We start from the raw sequence: 19921 nt of genomic DNA, 5'->3' as shown, positions 1-19921 counted from the left end.
GTCGCCATTTGGTGACGGTGTCTCCATGGTGCATGGAGACACTCGGGCCTTGGTCACAGGTAGCTTTTCTGTCCCAGGGGGTCAGCATAGGAGCTGTGATTTCGTGGAAAGTCATCACCACAGATGCCAGTTTGTCGGGCTGGGGGGCCGTCCACGAAGGCAGTTGGGCCAGGGGGGTATGGAACCCGACGTTGCAGTCGGCTCACATCAATTACCTGGAACTGCTGGCGGTTTTCCTCGCTCTCAAACATTTCGAGGCTCGGATTCTGGGTTGTCATGTGTCGATCAGAACGGACAATACTACAACCATGAGTTATATCAACAAACAGGGAGGCTTGACCTCCCTGGTGTTGGACGGTCTAGCACGCGAGATGACGCTATGGTGCGACTCTCGGCTCGCGTCCATACGGGCGTCTCATGTGCCGGGCCTTCAGAACCGCGGAGCGGACCTGCTGTCCAGGGGCGGTCTCCGGTACGGAGAGTGGTCGCTCAAGCCGAGCGTGGCGGGCCAAATCTGGCGGAGGTTCGGCCGCCCCCAGGTCGACTTGTTTGCCTCCGAAGAGAACGCGAAGTGTTCTCGCTTTTTCTCAGTGAAGGCGGGGGACCGCTCCATGGGCATGGACGCCTTGGCACACAGCTGGCCGAGCGAACTACTGTATGCTTTCCCGCCGATGGAGTTGATCCTTCCTACGTTGGAGAGGGTCAGACTCCAGGGGCTGTCGGTGCTGCTGGTGGCTCCAGCATGGGGCACGTGGAGGTCGGAGATAACTCCGCTCCTTTACGACGTGCCTCTCGCCCTCCCGGTCATCACAGACCTGCTACGGCAGGGGGGGGACGAGGTGTTCCACGAACGCCCTCAGGACCTAGACCTGTGGGTCTGGCCCGTGAGAGGACGAATTTGAGCTCGTGTGGCCTCCCCGCTGATGTGGTGGCTACCATCCAGGGCGCGAGGGCCGTGTCCACGCAGAACGCTTACGAGGTCAGATGGAATATGTTCGCATCTTGGTGTCAGGAACAGTCACCAGTGGTGGTGGCTTTCCAGGCCTCAGTGTGTAGCGTTCTCACTTTTCTACAGAGAAGGTTAGATCAAGATTTATCCTTCTCGACAGTGAAGGTGTATTTAGCGGCCATCTCGGCTTGCCACGAAGGGTTTGATGGCAAGACCGTGGGCGAACATGCCTTGGTGCGCCAGTTTATGCGCGGCGCCAGGAGAGCCAGACCGGTTAACAGGCCACTGTTTCCAGTCTGGGATTTGACGGTGGTGCTGGATGCACTGTGCCGTCCCCCGTTCGAGCCTTTTGAGTCTGCTGATTTGAGGATTGTCAGTCTCAAAACGGTCCTCTTGGTGGCCCTGTCTACGGCTAAACGGGTCAGCGACATGCACGCGCTCTCGGTGAGTCCGGAGTGCATGAAGTTCCTGAACAACGACAGAAGGGTTTTGCTTAAACCCAACCTGACGTTCGTTACAAAGACCGGGGTGGTGGCCCCAGACCCGGTTGAGTTGGTGGCCTTTCATCCGCCTCCCTTCGTTTCGGCGGAGGATAAGCGGTTGCATTGTCTCTGTCCAGTGAGGGCCCTGAAGCTCTACTGTCAGAGGACTACGGCCAATCGTTCATCGACGCAACTCTTTGTCTCTTTTGGCGTGGGGGTTCAGAGGAAGGCGGTCACTAAGACGACGCTTTCTAGATGGATCCGAGATGCCATTAAGCTAGCTTATGTGAGTAGTGGGGCCCCAGTCCCGGGGGGTCTGAGGGCCCACTCTACTAGAGGCATGGCTACGTCCTGGGCTCTCTACAAGGGAGCTTCTATCCAGGAGATCTGTGCAGCGGCAAATTGGTCGTCTCCTTCGACTTTTGCGGCCTTTTACAGTCTGGACGTGGCGGCGTCTTCGATGGCGCACACGGTCCTGGGTGTGGCTGCTGCCTCCAGGTCTGAGGACGATGGGGAGTAGGCTTGGAGCCTTTCTCCGTATCTTGACCTCCTTAAGGTTTCCCTGGGACCAGTAGGCTGAGTCTCAGGGACAAAGGGCCCTGTTCCTCTTTTGTTAAAAAGTTAATAAATGAGGTGGACTTGTGTCTGCCTATCAGAGAATAAGGCGGACCCTAGAGTCTGTCAGGGCCTGACCTTTATCATATTAAGGTTTCCCTGGGACCAGTAGGCTGAGTCTCAGGGACACAGGGCCCTGTTCCTCTTTTGTTAAAAAATTAATAAATGAGGTGGACTTGTGTCTGCCTATTAGAGAATAGGGCGGACTCTAGAGTCTGTCAGGGCCTGACCTTTATCATATCCCGCACCCCAGCCCGGTGGGCTGGGGGGCGCCCAAGGGCTGTAGGTCATGAACCTATGGCCTAGGGGCCATGGGTCACGCCCGTGTGGGCGGGGCCTAGGGGCTGAGGGGCGTGCGGGCCCATCAGGGTTGTGTGGCTCATTACCTCAAGGGGGGTTTATGAATCCCATAGTGAGTAGTAAACGGAAAACCGTGGTAAAACTAGAGGTTACGAATGTAACCCCGGTTTTAGTAGGTTTGGAGTTTACTACTCACCAGACACCCCTTTCTGTGCGCATTTGGCATGCAGAGAGGTGAATGTTAAGAGGAAGAGCCTATGTCACGTGGAGCTTTTGTACTCCCGGGTCTTCCGGACTCGTGACATACCCTAAGCCAATCAGTGAATTGGCATCGGGAGCGTGTGTGTTGCTCTGTACATCGCCTGGGGGCGCTGATATCCCATAGTGAGTAGTAAACTCCAAACCTACTAAAACCGGGGTTACATTCGTAACCTCTAGTTATGTTGTTAGCGGTCAGTGTTCATGTGATTTGCTGAATTACCGTGAGGATAGTTATTTTACCCTGTATGTTTTCCTTTAGGGACTATATAAGCCCGCTACTTTGACACGCTGTAATAAGTAAGCCTTGTTCAAGCTGAGGTGGCTGATAAGACAGGAGCTTATCTCCTGTACCTGCAGCGTGAAACAGCTTAACTACACAAGTACAATTTGCTGAAGAGGACACCAATCCATCACCAGGGCTTATCCTTCATCCATCTATTTGTCTGCAAACTGCCAAGTAGTCCAGCAATATGGGCTGATTTATTTGATTTAGACACTGCAACAAAACCGTAACCAGTAACAGAACACAAACTAAAGAGATAACATTGTGTGTTATGACTTTAACCACTTTAGTATTTGAACAACAGTGTGAAAATAACCAATTTACAAGCTCACAACGTGTCGCGATATGGACACAAGTTTGACAGTGGTTAATTTGCCAAATAGCACTGGGATTCTTATCTTATCTTATAAAAGCGCATGTCTGCATGGCCTACATTTATCTTCAGCCCGTGGTGATGGCAACTCAAATGTGAAGTCACTGGCATGTGAGGGACAGACTCTCTCCACACACACACACACACACACACACACACACACACACACACACACACACACACACACACACACACACACACACACACACACACACACACACACACACACACACACACACACACACACACACACACACACACACACACACACACACACACACAGGCTACTGTACTCTCATCCCTCTCTTCTTCCACGTTGGTGTTTATATGGCTAGTGGACAACTGCCCTCTCCATAAGGGGGTTATGAAGAGGCAGACTTAATGGCCACAGCCCCAGGTGTTACTGCACTGAATGGGGATTAAATGGGATCATAGATTCTGGGCTGGGATCCACAGGTTTACCATCTCAGATATGGACAACCTTTCTGCAGCCAAGCAGAATGACGGGGCATCTGGGATTTAACACAAGCTTTACAGGGTGTTTAAAAGGGAAATACATATTCAACTAGAAAAAGTGCTCCTCGGAGCACAGGTCTCCGCCAGGTCAGGTAGGCTATTGTGGCCTCCTGGTGGCGCTATAATAGGCCAATGTGAAAAGGGTGCCATTTCTTCTTAGGCCTTGCACGACAATCGGACACTGACTGCATTCATGATTTGAGGCATTTTGTTAAAAACATGTGTTTCGCTAAATTAGACCTGTTGGTGGCGCTATAACAGGCCAATGTTAAAAGGGTGGCATTTGTTCCTCAACATAGTGTGAATGTGCGTGCAAAGTTTGAGCGCAACTGGACGGTGTGTTCATGATTTGCGGAATTTTGTTCAAAACAAGCCAATAATGCAAACTTTAGATGTCAATCTTAGCCAATCGGTATGGAATATAAAAAATCAAACACATCCGTCGTGATCACATGACTATAGAGATCATGTGTACCAATTTGCGTGACATTTGGATAAAATTGGAAGGAGTAGTATAAAGAAATGTGTTTTACATAAGTCGGCCTCCTGGTGGCGCTATAAAAGGCAGATGTGAAAAATGCAGGGCAAAGGTTTTTCCTTGACCTATAGGGAGTGTGCGTACAAAGTTTTACACAGATCGGTGCAATTATAGGTAAAAACACGAATCGGCCTGTTATAGCGCCACCATGTGGCTGATTTGAAAATGTTCAAATGGTAGTTCTTCCTCGGCCTAATGGGAATGTGCGTGCAAAATTTCACGGAAATTGCATGCTGTGTTCATGATTTGAGGCATTTTGTTCAAAACGGAGCACTCCTGCAAACTTTGGAAGACATTTTTAGCCAATCAGGATGGAATATGAGAAATCTGAAAGACCCGTTTCGTTTAATGACTATAGAGATACTGTGTACCGATTTGCGGGATTTTTGGACAAAATCTGTAGTAGTACTGTCAAAAAATGTGTTTTGCACAAATCGGCCTCCTGGTGGCGCTATAACAGGCCCCTGTGAAAAAATTGGGGCAGAGGTTCTGCTCTGGTATCCAGGGACTATGTGTGCACAGTTTGGCTGCGAGCAAGCCAACGGTGCCAGAGATTAGCTGTACACAGACAGATCGAATGACGGACGGACACACGGACGGACACACGGACACACGGACGGACGGACAGGGGGTAAAACATACTCTCTCGCCATGCCTTTCGGCCTGGCGGAGACAACCAGAGGGGACGTAATTGTTAAATATTGTTGCTGTGGGTCCAATGTAGTCGTTAGTCACAAGCTCTTGTTAATGTTTTTCACTAGTTAAATATTTATAAAACCCACAGAGATGCTTAATCACTTTCACCAACTTTCTAAAGTAGACAAAACAGCAGATCTACAATCTAATAACGTTGTTGCTGCTACATGTTGAGAGCTTATAGATTAGATCAGCTATTTTTGCAACTTTTGCGTGACACTGTTGTATGATGAATTAGGGCATTCATCTACGGGGGGGGAAACATAAAAAGTTGAAATATGGAGATATAAGGTTTCCGACCCACAATTATAATATAAAAATATATATTTAAAAATTAGAATGATACGTTGCCTCAGATTCATATCAGTTCCATATTAGGTACAATAATAATAAACTTAAATGGAATAGTACTATTTTTAAACAATTACAAAGCACAAAAGGATAAAAAGTGTGTGAGAAACATAATAAAAGAGCATAAACAGAACCCTAAAACAGACTTAGGGAGTAAAAGAAAGTCTATAAAAAGTGTGATTTAAAAGAGAACTCTGAATTGTTAGCCTGATGTTAGGTAGTCCAGGGGCCCTATAGTGACAAAGGCCTGATTCACCTTTTGTTCTTCAGTCTAGACTTTGGAAACGACCAGAAGGGCCTTTTTCCCCGAGGATCTCAGGCTGTGCTCCTGCTCATATGGGGTTAAATGTCGGTGACGTAGGCAGGGGCTAGACTAGACCGAACCATGCCTTAAACCATTCAATCCGGGAACGCATCTGTGTCACTTTAGATTTCTTTAGCAATTCAAAAATAGCAGATATGCAAGGCACCGAGTGCCGCGCTATGAGCTTGTAGATCTGCTATTTTTGAGGAAAGAAATTGTGAAAATGTGTGCAAATCTTTCAATAAATATTGTTTCTGGGGGGTCCCTGGAACTAAATATTTTACAAATGTTCTCTTTGAAAATATATATATTCAAAGATTTGCACACATTTTCACAAGTTTTCAAAAATAGCAGATCTACAAGCTCATAGCGTGGCACCTGGTGCCGTGCTATGAGCTTGTATATCTGCTATTTTTGAATAGCCAAAGACATCTAAAATGACAGAGATGCGTTCCCCGATTGAATGGGTTAACAGCAATCAATAAAATCTTCAAATCAATTCTAAAACTAATAGGTAACCAATGAAGGGAGGCTAAAATTGGTGTAATGTTCCCCGTTTCTGTTGATTTTCACTCCTCTGCCTTTCCCTGGGGAATGTAACCACTACAGTGTGAGAGGAGGAAACAGAAATCCCTTAACGCCAGCGGAACTCTTCTTAAAATAATTCAGCTTATCCAAGGAAATCTGGGACCTTGGTCTAGTCTAGTGTTCACCTACATACCCAAACAGTCAGTTCAGATCTCTGTACTCACTCACTGCATCCACTGCAATGCAGACAACTGGAGTGTGTGCCAAGACCAATAAGCTGCGCCTGTGATGCTCATGTAACACATTATTCAACTCTCACTCCTATGGCTCAGCAATGCAGAAACTCTTCCCATGTACCTGCGAAACAAATCACCCTAAACTCATATATATTCGTTTTTATTGTTTTTTTTTATAAGACATAACAGACAGATACATCAACAAGACACCAGACTATAATGCATGATGAACGTGAGTAATTAACCTATCATAATGATGTAAATCACCCTAAACCCACTGCACAATCTATCCCACTGGATGCCCCAAAACACATGCATTCAGTAGAACAAGTTGAGCAGAGCTAAAATTATGATGGCAAGCGGTGTAAACTAATTTAATTTCACACATACCAAGTTTGTATCACATGACTGTAAACTTAGCCTACATTGCAAGAGAATGGCTTTGAAATGTTGCTTGTTATGTTTGGGCTCTTTTTCCCTTCTATATTATCCGTTTCAAATTTGAAGGCAGTGGCCTGACCACTTCAAAGGAAGCTCTGTGTCTCATTCATTCACTGCAGTCCAACCAAAGCACGCAATGCGCATCTCGCCAAAGCACAGCTGCAACCCAACTGTCAATATTTGATCAAAAGACACTTGAATTAGTAAAGAGACAGGTTATCTGAAGACTGATGCGATAAGGCAAAGAACCTAAAGGCAAGGGGTCAAAGCTTCACTTTACGTACACTCAAGAAGAAAGAAAGAAAGAAAGAAAGAAAGGAAAACATTCTACTCAATCATAAGTTTGATTAGGGTGCCTGTTATTCTCTGAAATAATTCAGCACATTTGATCAAATTAATTAATTAATAATTAATTAGTGCGCAACACAGTATATGCATCAATTATAAGAAATTCTGCATAGATAACTCTTCCATTGTTGCTCCGACTCGTACTTATCCACAAAGTAAAATCAAATGAGGGTCCATTTGGTGTACACTCCTGATGTTAAATTAACACTCAGGATTTTACAGCACACATAGACCAGCTGAGCTGCAGCCCCAGAAAGAATTCCAGTCTACTTTCCCCACTGCATTTAACACAGACAATAAAACAAGGAGTACAAAGTGAAAAGTGGCAATAAAGCACAGCAGTGAGGACTGCCATGGAGTCAGAGTTCAGCACAGCGGAGAACAAGTGCTTCCTGAAGCGCCATAATAACCTGACCCCTTTTTCCACTGGAAACCTGCTAATGTCAATCACCACAGCATTTCCTCCTAGCTGTGTGACATTTCCTGATGAATTGCCTTTCCCCGAATTTCCTCTGCTTTTTGTAGCTACAGGGACTCAGGTCTAATGTCTGTCTGGGAAGTTGTAATGTCAACCTATAATGGGCTTGAGTTGAGGAAGTTGGTACAGCTCATCCCTCTATTAGAAATACTACCCCCTCATCTAATTCAAGGGCTTTATCATTGGCTGCATTGGTAAGGGGGGCCATCTGTCATGCTGGCGAGCACAAGACATGTGGGCTTTGATTGGAGAGAGGCTCAGTGCCCAGAGATGAAGCTATGTATACTCCTTGCTAGCACGACTGACACCTGCAATGCTGGTGCCTGTTGACATGAATCACATGGTTAAGGCCTACTTTTCCAACGGGTTGTGGTTGTCAAGTGTGGACGTCACAAACAATGTTATGTGTGGATGTGTGAAAATGCTGCAGAATTCACTACTCACAAACTGGGTGAGTTTGGGTAAAGCACAAGGACTGGCACATTGCAAGTTGCCACTACACAGTTATTTAAGGGAGAAGTGTCAAATCTAAATTCTTTCCAATTCCCTGCATGCAAATACATTTTCTTGGCGTTTTTGTCTCTTTTCCAAACCACTTATCAGCTGTTTGTATTCTCTTAATCTTGCAATTGTTTCTGATTAGGTAATATTTCAATGGCTCTTTTACCATATAGGTTAGATGAAAGAATTGAAAATTGTTCCAGAAGAAGAGTTTTGGAAGGACTAAACTAGAGTTGATGTTATGTGTTTCATTAGCCCACATGCCAAATTGCCAATTACTGTGGAAAACAAAGCACCGGAAAATACCATCCATCCCTTGTGACCATATAAACACACAACACAATTTCAGGAATGGTACTATGGTAAAACAATGTGATTTTGATCTCTATTAAAGTCATCTTTTACACAGAGATGACTGCCAAGTAAAGAAAAATATGTTTTTAACACAGCTGTGAAATTATGCATGTTAACATCAACAAGCACTAATCCTTGATGAGGTGAAACAAGCTCTCGGTTTGCCTTTGAAAATTGTGGACAGACAGCCTAACTGACTGAGTGGCTTATTCTAGTTAGGTGGTCACTGCTAAAACTAGAAAAGTGTGCTCCTCGGAGCGCCGATATCTGCCAGGCCGGGTTGTCTACCCAGGGCTATGTCAGTCATAGGGTGCAGCCGTCAGGACACAAGGAAGCTGCGGGGAATGAGACGGACGGTGCAACTTTTTGTGTTTGTGGTCTATGGGCAGAAGTGACTTTTGGAGGTGTGCTGTATAGAGCCCTCAACAAGCAATTCCAATTAGGGGATGATTCAAGATATATGCCGTTTTCGTAAGAAAGAGGCCCCACTGATAATTTTGTGAATTTAATTATAGGCAAACTATATGGAGTATGAAAACCTTTTTTGACGGTCATTGTCACATAACGCACAAGAGCAGTTTGTGCCTAATTTGGGGAAACAAAATCATGTTTCAGCAACAAACAGTGATTTGTCCCATTTATAGTGCCCCCTATGGGTGGAAGTGAAATTGCTTTTGGCTCTGCTTTGTTTAGAGGATCCTCAGTGTGTGATACAAATGTGGGGCTTTTAATGTTATGCCTTTATTTGACAGGACAGTAGGACTGGGAGAAAGATGGGGGGGAGACACACAGCAAAGGTCGTCGTATGTGGTAAGGCCAGCAGGCATCCTGTGTGATACACATTTGGAAGCGTAGATAAATGTCAAATGGGCTGTAGAATGTTGCACTAATGATTACCAGTCACTGAACAAAGATGATATAGATGTGACAGAAACTACATTTTAGTTTTAGCCACTCTCTACTGCATGTCATACATACACTATGTATAAGTGTATGTACATGCACTCTGTCATCCTATGACTTGAAGAAGTTTTCTGGCACAAAACAAGGACTTTTACACATATCTGAGTGAGTGGATGCTATTTTCTCATTAAACTATAGTTTTTAAAGTTCAGCACCTCAGCTAAGCATCAAACGAAACCTTTTTTACACTCAGTCACTTAGTTACTGAAATAACATGATTTAACCCGAGCTATTTATTAAGAGGCTAAATGTCAACATGCTAAGAGGCAGGCCGATGCATTACAAAGTCAGCCTCTGATTAATGAAGCTCATGACAGGCATGTCCTATCTTTGCGATAACAAGGGTAGTCCTGAGGGCATTGCACTCACACAGGCCCGCTGATCAGCCGGCTCCCTTCATCGCTAAGTCCAACGCTGCAGGTTTTACAGTGATCTGACAAGCGGAGTACAGTGAAGGACTCGTTTTGCTTTAGAAGCCGCGTGGCTTGATATTAAGGAGAGACGTGTGAAGAATAGCAACCACCAGTCAGGATGGAATGACAGCAGCCTCTGGGGAGAAGGCCCCGCTTCATCCATGCGATTGAGCCAACATGACCTATAGTAAGCTGTGCAACCACAGAGCATGGCAGGGCAAGCTAACACTACAATCGATATACTGTAGCACTATACTCTGGTACTAATTACGTTCATGACAAAGAAATATCGTTACAGTTACTTATACGTATATCTAATGTTACAATACTGCACGCACAGACCTTCCTCCTCTCCAGTGGTGTGAAGTAACTAAGTGCATTTACTCAAGTACTGTACTTAAGTACAATTTTTGAGGTATTTTTACTTTACTGGAGTATTTCCAATTTTCTGTTAAATTTTACTTAAAAACTTTAGTTTCTAATTACTTTACAGATTTTGATTATTATTACAAAACATGCACTTCAGCCCTATATACATTTAGGCTGAAAATAGCCAATCTACAAGCTCACATTGCGTCGCGATGCAACGCATTGTGAGCTTGTAGATCTGCTATTTTCAAAAGACTTTTATACATTTCATAAATTTGAAAACTTGTGAGATGGGACATTCTGCATAAATGAGTACTTTCTACTTTTGGTACTTTAAGTACATTTTGATGCCAATACTTTTGCACTTTTACTCAAGTAAATTTGGAATTCGTATTTCTATATTGCAGTATTGATACTTTTACTTAAGTAAAACATTTGAGTACTTTTTCCACCACTGCTCCTCTCACGCAGGCTTGAATAAACACAGCATGATTGCATGGTGGTAAACTTAACAAAGGGCTGGTGGGGAAAGGGAGGAAGTCTTCAGTCCCAAACAATTACCCCAACTATTGGAATCATCAGCTTGAGTCATTACTCCTTCTTATCTCTGGACCCCATGCAAGAGCATTACAGCTGCTGGCAAATAATTGATCCGCAAATTAGTGCAAATTATGCATTTGTTGGCCTCTACAAGCAAATTTAACAGTGCTGGTGGGAAAGTGGTTCTATGGGATGCGATCCTCCAGGATTTGTGCTTGTCAATAATGACAGGGGAAGGGAAGGGAACAGAAGAGAAAGAACAAAAGAGAAAGAGACCAAGGATTGAGGGAATGGAAGGATATAGTGTGCAATGTTCTGATTAACTAATCCCAGGCTTAATGGTCAAAGAGTCATCCTAATCAGTATGTACCAGTACGTGGTGTGTGTGTGTGTGTGTGTGTGTGTGTGTGTGTGTGTGTGTGTGTGTGTGTGTGTGTGTGTGTGTGTGTGTGTGTGTGTGTGTGTGTGCGCGTGTGTGTGTGAGCAAAGTGGTTTGCTTCTGTTTGTGTTTATCAATGAATGTATGCCATGCATGTGTATGCACGTGCGTGCGTGTGTGTGGTGAGCAAAGAGATTTGCTTCTGTTAGTGTTTATCAATGAATGAATGAGTGTGTGTGTGTGTGTGTGTGTGTGTGTGTGTGTGTGTGTGTGTGTGTGTGTGTGTGTGTGTGTGTGTGTGTGTGTGTGTGTGTGTGTGTGTGTGTGTGTGTGTGTGTGCAAGCGTGCGGAAGTGCGGAAGTGTGTGCAGCGAGCAAAGACGTTTTATCTGCGTGCGTGCGTGCGTGCGTGCGTGCGTGCGTGCGTGCGTGCGTGCGTGCGTGTAAAAGAAGAAGGGGAGGGGGATTGTGTATGTGTGTGCGCGCGCGTGCGTGCGTGCGTGCGTGCGTGCGTGCGTGCGTGCGTGCGTGCGTGTGTGTGCGCGCGCACGTGTGTAAGTGAGCGAGTGTGATATGTATGTTTGTGTGAAAGTGTATAAGTATACATCCATGTGTGTACTCAATTGTGAAAGTGAGACAATTCTGGAGGAGCAACTGAAACCGTATTGATTACTGCTATTGATCAGTTGCTGCCAGACTGGAGCTGCAATAGCTCTCAGGGAGCTAACTGAATCGCTGCGACCTATGACCTTCTATCATCATGACCTTTTAAAGCTGTCCTTTCAAAATATTAATTTGCCCAATTACCCTCGAAACCAAATCCTTATTGGATACTATAAATAGCATCGATGTGAATACGTGAAATATGTCAGTTTTCCCCTCATTGAAATTCTTCTGAACAGATGGAATAGTTGTAGGGTCACATGGCGCTAACAGTATATTTTTCATAGGGACACTTCTGAAAGTCTGAGAGTGAAGCCATCTGCTTCAAGTCCCTCAGTCCATCTTGACTGTGGGAGGAGGGAGCAGCCTGATCGCCCAGATTAAACACACACTCCAGGACTGGGCGCCTGCCTGGGATTTCTTCCCATCTCAAATATAATGTAAACTCATGGCCACGAGAAGAAGAAAGAAAATTTGACAAGTTTATTTACAGACCTAATTATCCACAACTGACAGCTCTGCCTCAGCGCAAAGTCATAGCTAGACGCTGACCTGCAAACAGGAAGCTTAGGCCAAAAGAAAACAAATTGCCGGCAGAAAACCACAAACCCAGGAGAATCATTTTGGCTTGTATGTTGGTATTATATCCGTAACTGGAGCCAAGTCTGAAGTTGTAATCACAAGTCAAAAGGACATCCTACCAGTTTCCATGGCTTGAAGTTAAATATAAAAATAACACTTCTTTTGTTTTCGGTAGGATCTGAATAGGTCAATGTATGAATGAATAGTTAATGTAACAGCTACAGTTACAATATATCAATGAAATGACTAAATGTTTCAGTGCACACTAATTCGTTTCAGCAGATCTGCTAAATTAACTGAGGTGACAGTGACACTAAAAGTGTAATAAAACTTCATGCTTAGTATTTTAGCTTAATGCGTGTATGCTCAATATAATTTGTCACTTAACATCTCAAGTCATTCCTGTGTTATTCATTTCGGTGATTCATTTTGGTTAGTCATTCATTATCGCTTTCAATGAGTAATAACATTAGCTAAATTAAGATTTATGGGACCATGCAGCTGAATTAGTTGTCTGAACAACACTGGTACAGTATATAAATATATATATATATATATATATATATATATATATATATATATATATATATATATATATATATATATATATATATATATATATATATATATTGTAAGTAGAGATGAACAGGGGGGTAAAATGGTGAAGGAGTAAAGATCCCTTGGGCAAGACTCTCTATTCAGACACACTTTCCCGACACCTCTGTGAGTGTGTGTGTGTGTGTGAGTATGTGTGTGTGTGTGTGTGTGTGTGTGTGTGTGTGTGTGTGTGTGTGTGTGTGTGTGTGTGTGTGTGTGTGTGTGTGTGTGTGTGTGTGTGTGTGTGTGTGTGTGCGTGCGTGCGTGCGTGCGTGCGTGCGTGCGTGCGTGCGTGCGTGCGTGCGTGCGTGCGTGCGTGCGTGCGTGCGTGCGTGCGTGCGTGCGTGCGTGCGTGCGGGCGTGCGGGCGTGCGTGTGTGGGGGTGTGTGTGTGCGTGTGCGTGCACATGCACATGCGTGCGTGCGTGTGTATGTGTGTGTGTGAGCGCGCGCGTATGTATGTGTGAGCATGCGCGCGAGCGCATGCTCACACACACACACACACGAGAGAGAGAGAGAGAGAGAGAGAGAGAGAAAGAGAGAACCTGTGAACTCCAGGCCCACAGGCGCTTATTAAAACCCTCCCTAGCTTCCTTTCCTTCCCTTAGGGCAGGCAACCCTGCTTGGCCTCACAGCATCACAGGACACCAAAATGTAAACAAGGAAAGCAATAAGGAAACAGCTTTCAGTGCACAATCCAAGAGCACACATATTAACGAGCTTACACAAACACTATTATCTATGAATGTATGCAATAACACTCACACTCACACATACAAAGGACAGAGAGATTTCCACTCTGAAACGCCCCTTCAGTGGTTTCAAAGATGTACAGTCTACACAAACGGTATACACAGGTCTCCACAGAAACGCCAGATCTCCTGCTCAAAACATGCCCGTGTCTAACAAAGCTCAGTTGTTATTACTTATTTCCATAATGGGCTCACCCATGTGCAAGATGTGAATGTGTGTGCGTGTGTTTGATGTGAGCATTAACAAAGCAAGCATAATGAAAGGTGAGACGGTAATCGCTTCACATATTCACCTCCTGGTGAACTCGGCCAACGAAAATACAACCTCTGCAGCTCAGACACGAATCCCAAACCAGAATGTCTGAAGGAAGAGTGAGAAGGAGATGGACTGCTGTGAGACCATTAGGGCACAGCTGAGAAATGAGGTTGTGGCCAGCAGGAGAGAATGATGGAACACATATGCTACATATAGCTCAAGCAAAAAAATTAAATAAAACAACATTTTCAAGAAACACATAGCATGAATGAAGCTGCAAGCTAATTGCTGCCAGGCAGATACAAGAGTTCACAAACAAATACACTGGAAAGGGGAAGGGGGTGGGCGGCGACAGCCCTCCTACTGCATTTCCGTTTCCCCAACTTCCTCCGCCCCCATTACATCATGGTGTTTTCCAACAAATAAAATACATAAGTGGAAGATGCTTTCCAAGCAAACTGGACTCCGACGGCTCTTCCTCATTAGCCGTTTTATTTCTGGAGAAGAACAGAAGGAAGCTGAAAGGTTCGTTGAAGGAGGCTTATCAAAGAAGGCCCCGTTAGTGTAAAAGATGTCCCGTCAGCTCCATCATCCATGGAGGAGAAGTCCTCATTAGAGGTGGTGCTCAGCTCATCACTGTCAGCATCAAAGACTACAGACTAGACCACAGGGAGCCTCATTAGCTTAGGGATGACATTGCAGTACACCCTCCTCCACCAACCCCACAACCCCAAGTCAGGCCAGATTACTCTAGATCCACCATTCCATATTACAATTTTGACATTTAGCAGACGCCCTTATGATCCAGAGAGACTTACAAAGTGCAAGGTCTCAGAGTAAGTGGAGTGCCTCTGATGTTACGTATGATTCACCATGTGTGTACGTGTTGTGCATGTACGCGCATGTACAGTATACGTGTTGTGTCACAACAACAGCCCGACCTCTTGAGTGTTCGGTAAGCAGCACGAGCATGTGTGCAGCATGTGAACCGTGCTCTGTATTGAGCTAATCCCAGCACGACAGCCATGGTGTCTCCATGAAACCGTTCCCGGTGGAATACCTGTACACGATGAATGGATAGAATCAGGCTGTGGTATACTGTTCTCTCTTAAACGCATTTCGCTATTGGCAGTGCAGTACACGGATGAGCAACTCTCATGCTAAATTAGGCCTCAGAGGATCCAGATATTGGAAAACCATATGCTCCTTTGAAACCATTATGTCAAGGCTGCAATAGCCATTTAGATGAAGAGATACGTAACGGATGGAACAAATCTCAATTCAACCCTGTTTCACTTTTTAAAACATGGTTTCCCAATCCAGAGAGGTGGTATGGGCTGGTATGGGCTGCTTGGCATCGAGTTACTGCATCACTCCGGGGACGCATAATGAGTATTTACGGGTTGAATAAATCTCTTCCTGCATAAGCATATGGTTTTAATGGGCACCATTTAGACTATTACGTGTCATCCAATTACTGTTGGCAGATTTATTATGCAGAGATGAAACTCATAGTGGGGGGGGGCACTGCCAGGTAGCCCTACAAGGTTTGATGCCTGCACTGTGGAGACGTATAGCACACCTGGGTGAGCTCACTGTCCTGCTAATGGGCTGCTGTTTGTTTTTTACAGTGCTGTTGAGAAGGAGAGACAAAGAGAATGTGTCTCATATGTTAAAGACAATTTATGCGGCGCAACTGGATACAGGGAAACTGGGGCAAATATTGAAGGCCACGCACGTGAGCCCAGCTCTATCTCTGGCTCACACCTACAACTTATACTACCCCTGTAATCTGTTTTGTGATAAGGAGACATGGCAAGTGCCAACGTGTGTGTTTATAGTGTGCACACACACACACTGTATATATGGCTCAAATAGCCTGCATATGGGAACTGTTGTGTGTATCTTCAATCCCACTTATTCTGACTGCTGAACCATTTGACTGCTGGCTCAACACTATTCTGTCGCCCCCCCCCCCTCCCCCAAGTGGCAAGCAGGTTCTCAACAAGCCTGCTACAGTATGTACTCATTCAACCAAAGCCATAATCACTGTTTGTTTCCAGTGCTGTCAATAGTGATTCTCAATAATTTCCAGCAGCCCAAATATAGTCCAGATATCTTCAAGCAAACTGTGCTGCAATAGCTGGCACCCCCTGAAGATGTTCTTTTTTTCCCCCCGGATCCCCAGCATGAGCGCCTACGTTTCTACTGTTGATCTATAACAGAAAGCTCATTTTGGAAGGCGAGATATGCGTTTCCCTTTTCAATTTCATGCCATTTCAACCAGTAGGTGTCCTACCTGACCACAGGAACTAAATGTCTCAATAGAAGAGCAGGAAGACCACCTCCAGCCACAGCAGTTGTGTTAAACTGTATACCAGCATACATATTGTCTAAAATAATGTTTTGTTCTCTGGGAAACAAATTATGGATTGCAGCTTTAAGCTAGGTTTCAAACTGTGTCCTTGTTAAGGACGACTTCACCCGTTTTCAACGTATCGTTATATAATTGGTCCTCTCTAATGCTCATGATAATATGGTACCATTTCTTTCTACTCACTCTGTGTCTCATAGAAGGGCTGTGGACAGTTCAGAAACCTGCCTACCAGTGACATCATCGTTAGGCAGGTTTTTTTTTTTTTTAAACAAGATTACATTTTTTTGCATGCCAACTTGCCAGGAATATAAAGCCTGCAGTTTATATTAGTTTGGATTCCGCATCGATGATGTCACTGGTAGGCGGGTTTCTGAACTGTCCACAGGCCTCCTCTGAGACACAGAAACAGTAGGAAAAAATGATACCATATAATTATGAGCATTACAGTGAGGACCAATTATATGACGATGAAGTTGAAAATGGTTGAAGTCGTCCTTTAAGCTTTTTTCAAATGGTTTGATTGGGTGTTGGTTCTCTCTCTGTGGTAAGGCCAGAGAAGATAGGCGGCGGATTGGAACAAAAATGTCCTTTCAGTGGAATGCCCTAGGTCCATTCATAGGTATTAGTATTGATTATTTTACTAGGGACAGATACAAATGCACATTGACAAATTGGAATACACAACTATCAGACGTGTTGTAACATAATCTCTCAAGACAGATTCCGCTAACGGCAGAATCTGTCAGCACTAAGAAAGGGGAGGAGCCAAACCAAGTTCCTGTTTCTACACAAAAAAAGGAGGTGGCGCCCCCAGAGGCAAAAACTGTTTTAGTTTTTTTTTACCGAATGGGTTCCCAGATTGGTTGTAACATACTTTGTAGCTTATATTCATTTTCAACAACTGTCCCTAGGAACTCTCCAGGACCTCCTGTAAAATGCTGAGTGTTCATTTAACTCGAGGTTACAAATAGACCCAATGAGTCCATTTGTACACTCTCAAATTGAATTAACACTCACTATTTTGCAGTGCTAAGGAATTGACAAGAATTCATGAATAGGTTTCATTTATTTTCTGTCAGTTTTGGAAGGAAATTATAATTTCCTTTTTATTAAAATGGTTGGAGGACTTCCAGGTGTCCAATTAAACATGCAGTTTGAGCCGAACAGCAGTGTTGCATACTCTATCTCTGCTATTAAAAAATGCTAATGTGATTGTAACTTTTTATTTCATTTTAGCTAATAACTATTGCTATAATTTATCCATGTTATAACATGAATGCTATATCTCAGAATGGCATTCCAGAGCACAACATCAAATGTTAGGGATTTATATCCTGTAAGTTAAACTGAAATGCCTGTAAACATAGAGAACATACAGTACTGAATTCTCAAAGCAAGATGCCCTCCACAACTAAGCAGCAGGCATCACCTGTCCCAGCTACAGCTGCTGCATGCACCCTGGCTGGGATGTAATGGCATGTCAACATAGGAGCATAATGTGTCTGTTACTCATTCATCCTCTACTCAGCAGCTTGCTGACCTATGCCCTAATAACACTTTGTATGTGTCCTCTTGTTAAATATTACAGTGTTCAGTCTTATATGCATGAGATAATGCATAATGGTGAATGAGACCTTAACAGGGTAGCCCATGTGGTGCTCAAACCTTTTAATTTCAAGGACCCCCATAACACTGAGATTGTACAAATGGAACCAAATGGACCCTGCACTCTCAGAGTTACAGACCTGTAAGGGTCCATTTAGAACCACCCCAAGGAACCCTGAGGGTCCCTGCACCCCACTTTGAGAACCACTGGCTATAGGATGTATTACTACAAGGCTAATTGCTGTACCATATCGGGGTTGATTTCTGAAACATGGGATGTCAGCAATCACAGGCATTTAATGTTACTTCTTAGCTGGCAAACAAAGAAAAAAAAATACATTAAGGATAGTCAGAAACTTGTGAACTTTGACTGTTCATCTCTCTCTCTCTCTCTCTCTCTCTCTCTCTCTCTCTCTCTGTCTCTCTCTCTCTCTCTCTCTCTCTCTCTCTCTCTCTCTCTCTCTCTCTCTCTCTCTCTCTCTCTCTCTCTCTCTCTCTCTCTCTCTCTCTCTCTCTCTCTCTCTCTCTCTCTCTCGTTTTTCTTCTCAATGTCTAATGTAAGTAACACACAACAAGCACAAGCTGCGTTCACTGATTATTTGCAAACTTTTGAACCAGTATAAACATACCTGAACAAATCTGAAGAATTGCCAGTAGAAAGTAAATTCCAATTGAACTCGCTGTCATCGTTCCAGAGCAGACGAGGGTATGAATTAGTTAACTAATCCACAAACTGTAACGAAAACAATATGTTCATATATAAAAAAGGGGAAACTTTTACATCGGTCCCTCCTAATACCGCACGGTCTCCGTTGAACTTCAGAGCGCTGCTGCAAATGTCGATGTCGGGATGGAAGAGATCGTCCTCCTACGGGACGATATTGCTCAAAACCTCCTCAAAATATGTTTTTTTCTTCCTCCAAACGCGCATCTCTTAAAAGTTCCGAACAGTCAGTGATATTATTGCTGACTTCTGTTGAAATACTCCACTTGACATCACTTATATAGTTGGACATGCTCTGCCTCTGGTCCCGATCTGCTCCGCAATTCCAGATGAAAATAATTCATCGGACTTCATCGATGATGATCAGTCTCAGATCATGTTAGAATCACAGAGTGTCCCACAGACACAGTGTAGGTCCATCTGTCGTATAGTAGGCTATCGTTATTTATGAATCCAAACTATACAGAGAGGCGTCCGAGTCCAGTCAGCCAGTCAGTCAGTCACACACACAGATGCTGTAAAGTGTGTTAGAGTTGTCCCTGTTGTAGCGCTGGCTGGCCGAGCGCCTCTGTTTCTCCACAATGTTGGCATGCTTCTAGTCAAAGGGGATTCTCAATGAAGCAGTGGTGGAAAAAGTACTTCATTTATTTTTTACTTAAGTAAAAGTATCAATACTGCAATGTAGAAATACTCTGTTACAAGTAAAAAGTACGGAATGAAAAATGTACTTGAGTAAAAGTACAAAAGTATTGCTATCAAAATGTACTTAAAGTACCAAAAGTAGAAAGTACTCGTTATGCAGAATGTCCCATTTCACAAGTTTTCAAAGGTATAAAATGTCAAAAAATCTTTAGAAAATAGCAGATCTTACAAGCTCACAATGTTGCATCAAGATGCACTGTGAGCTTGTAGATCTGGTATTTTCAAATGTCCGAAATGTATATAGGACTGAAGTCGTGTGTTTTGTAATAATAATCAATATCTACAAAGTAACTAGTACCTAACTGTTCACAAATAGTGGAGTAAAAGTATAATATTTGCCTCTGAGATGTAGTGGAGTAGAAGTAAAAGTACTGAAAATTGGAAATACTCCAGTTAAGTATAAATACCTCAACATTTTACTTAAGTACAGTACTTGAGTAAATGTAC

At 44.0% G+C, this 19921-nt stretch overlaps 1 protein-coding gene across 1 annotated transcript in view; it reads right to left on the bottom strand.

Annotated features, from left to right (window-relative positions):
- LOC311056609 (roundabout homolog 1-like) overlaps positions 1 to 18933 on the bottom strand; it is a 116425-nt gene extending 97492 nt beyond the window's left edge. Inside the window, exon 1 of the mRNA XM_084073357.1 lies at positions 18678 to 18933. Within this exon, the coding sequence (XP_083929483.1) occupies positions 18678 to 18735 (58 nt within the window). The 5' untranslated portion in view covers positions 18736 to 18933. The remainder of the gene's footprint in view (positions 1 to 18677) is intronic.
- Positions 18934 to 19921: the final 988 nt, after the last annotated feature.

This window comes from Gymnoscopelus microlampas (assembly GCF_963454915.1).
Source record: "Gymnoscopelus microlampas genome assembly, chromosome: 12".
NCBI classification, from domain to species: Eukaryota; Metazoa; Chordata; class Actinopteri; order Myctophiformes; family Myctophidae; genus Gymnoscopelus; species Gymnoscopelus microlampas.
This window is presented reverse-complemented; position numbering and strand designations above follow the sequence as displayed.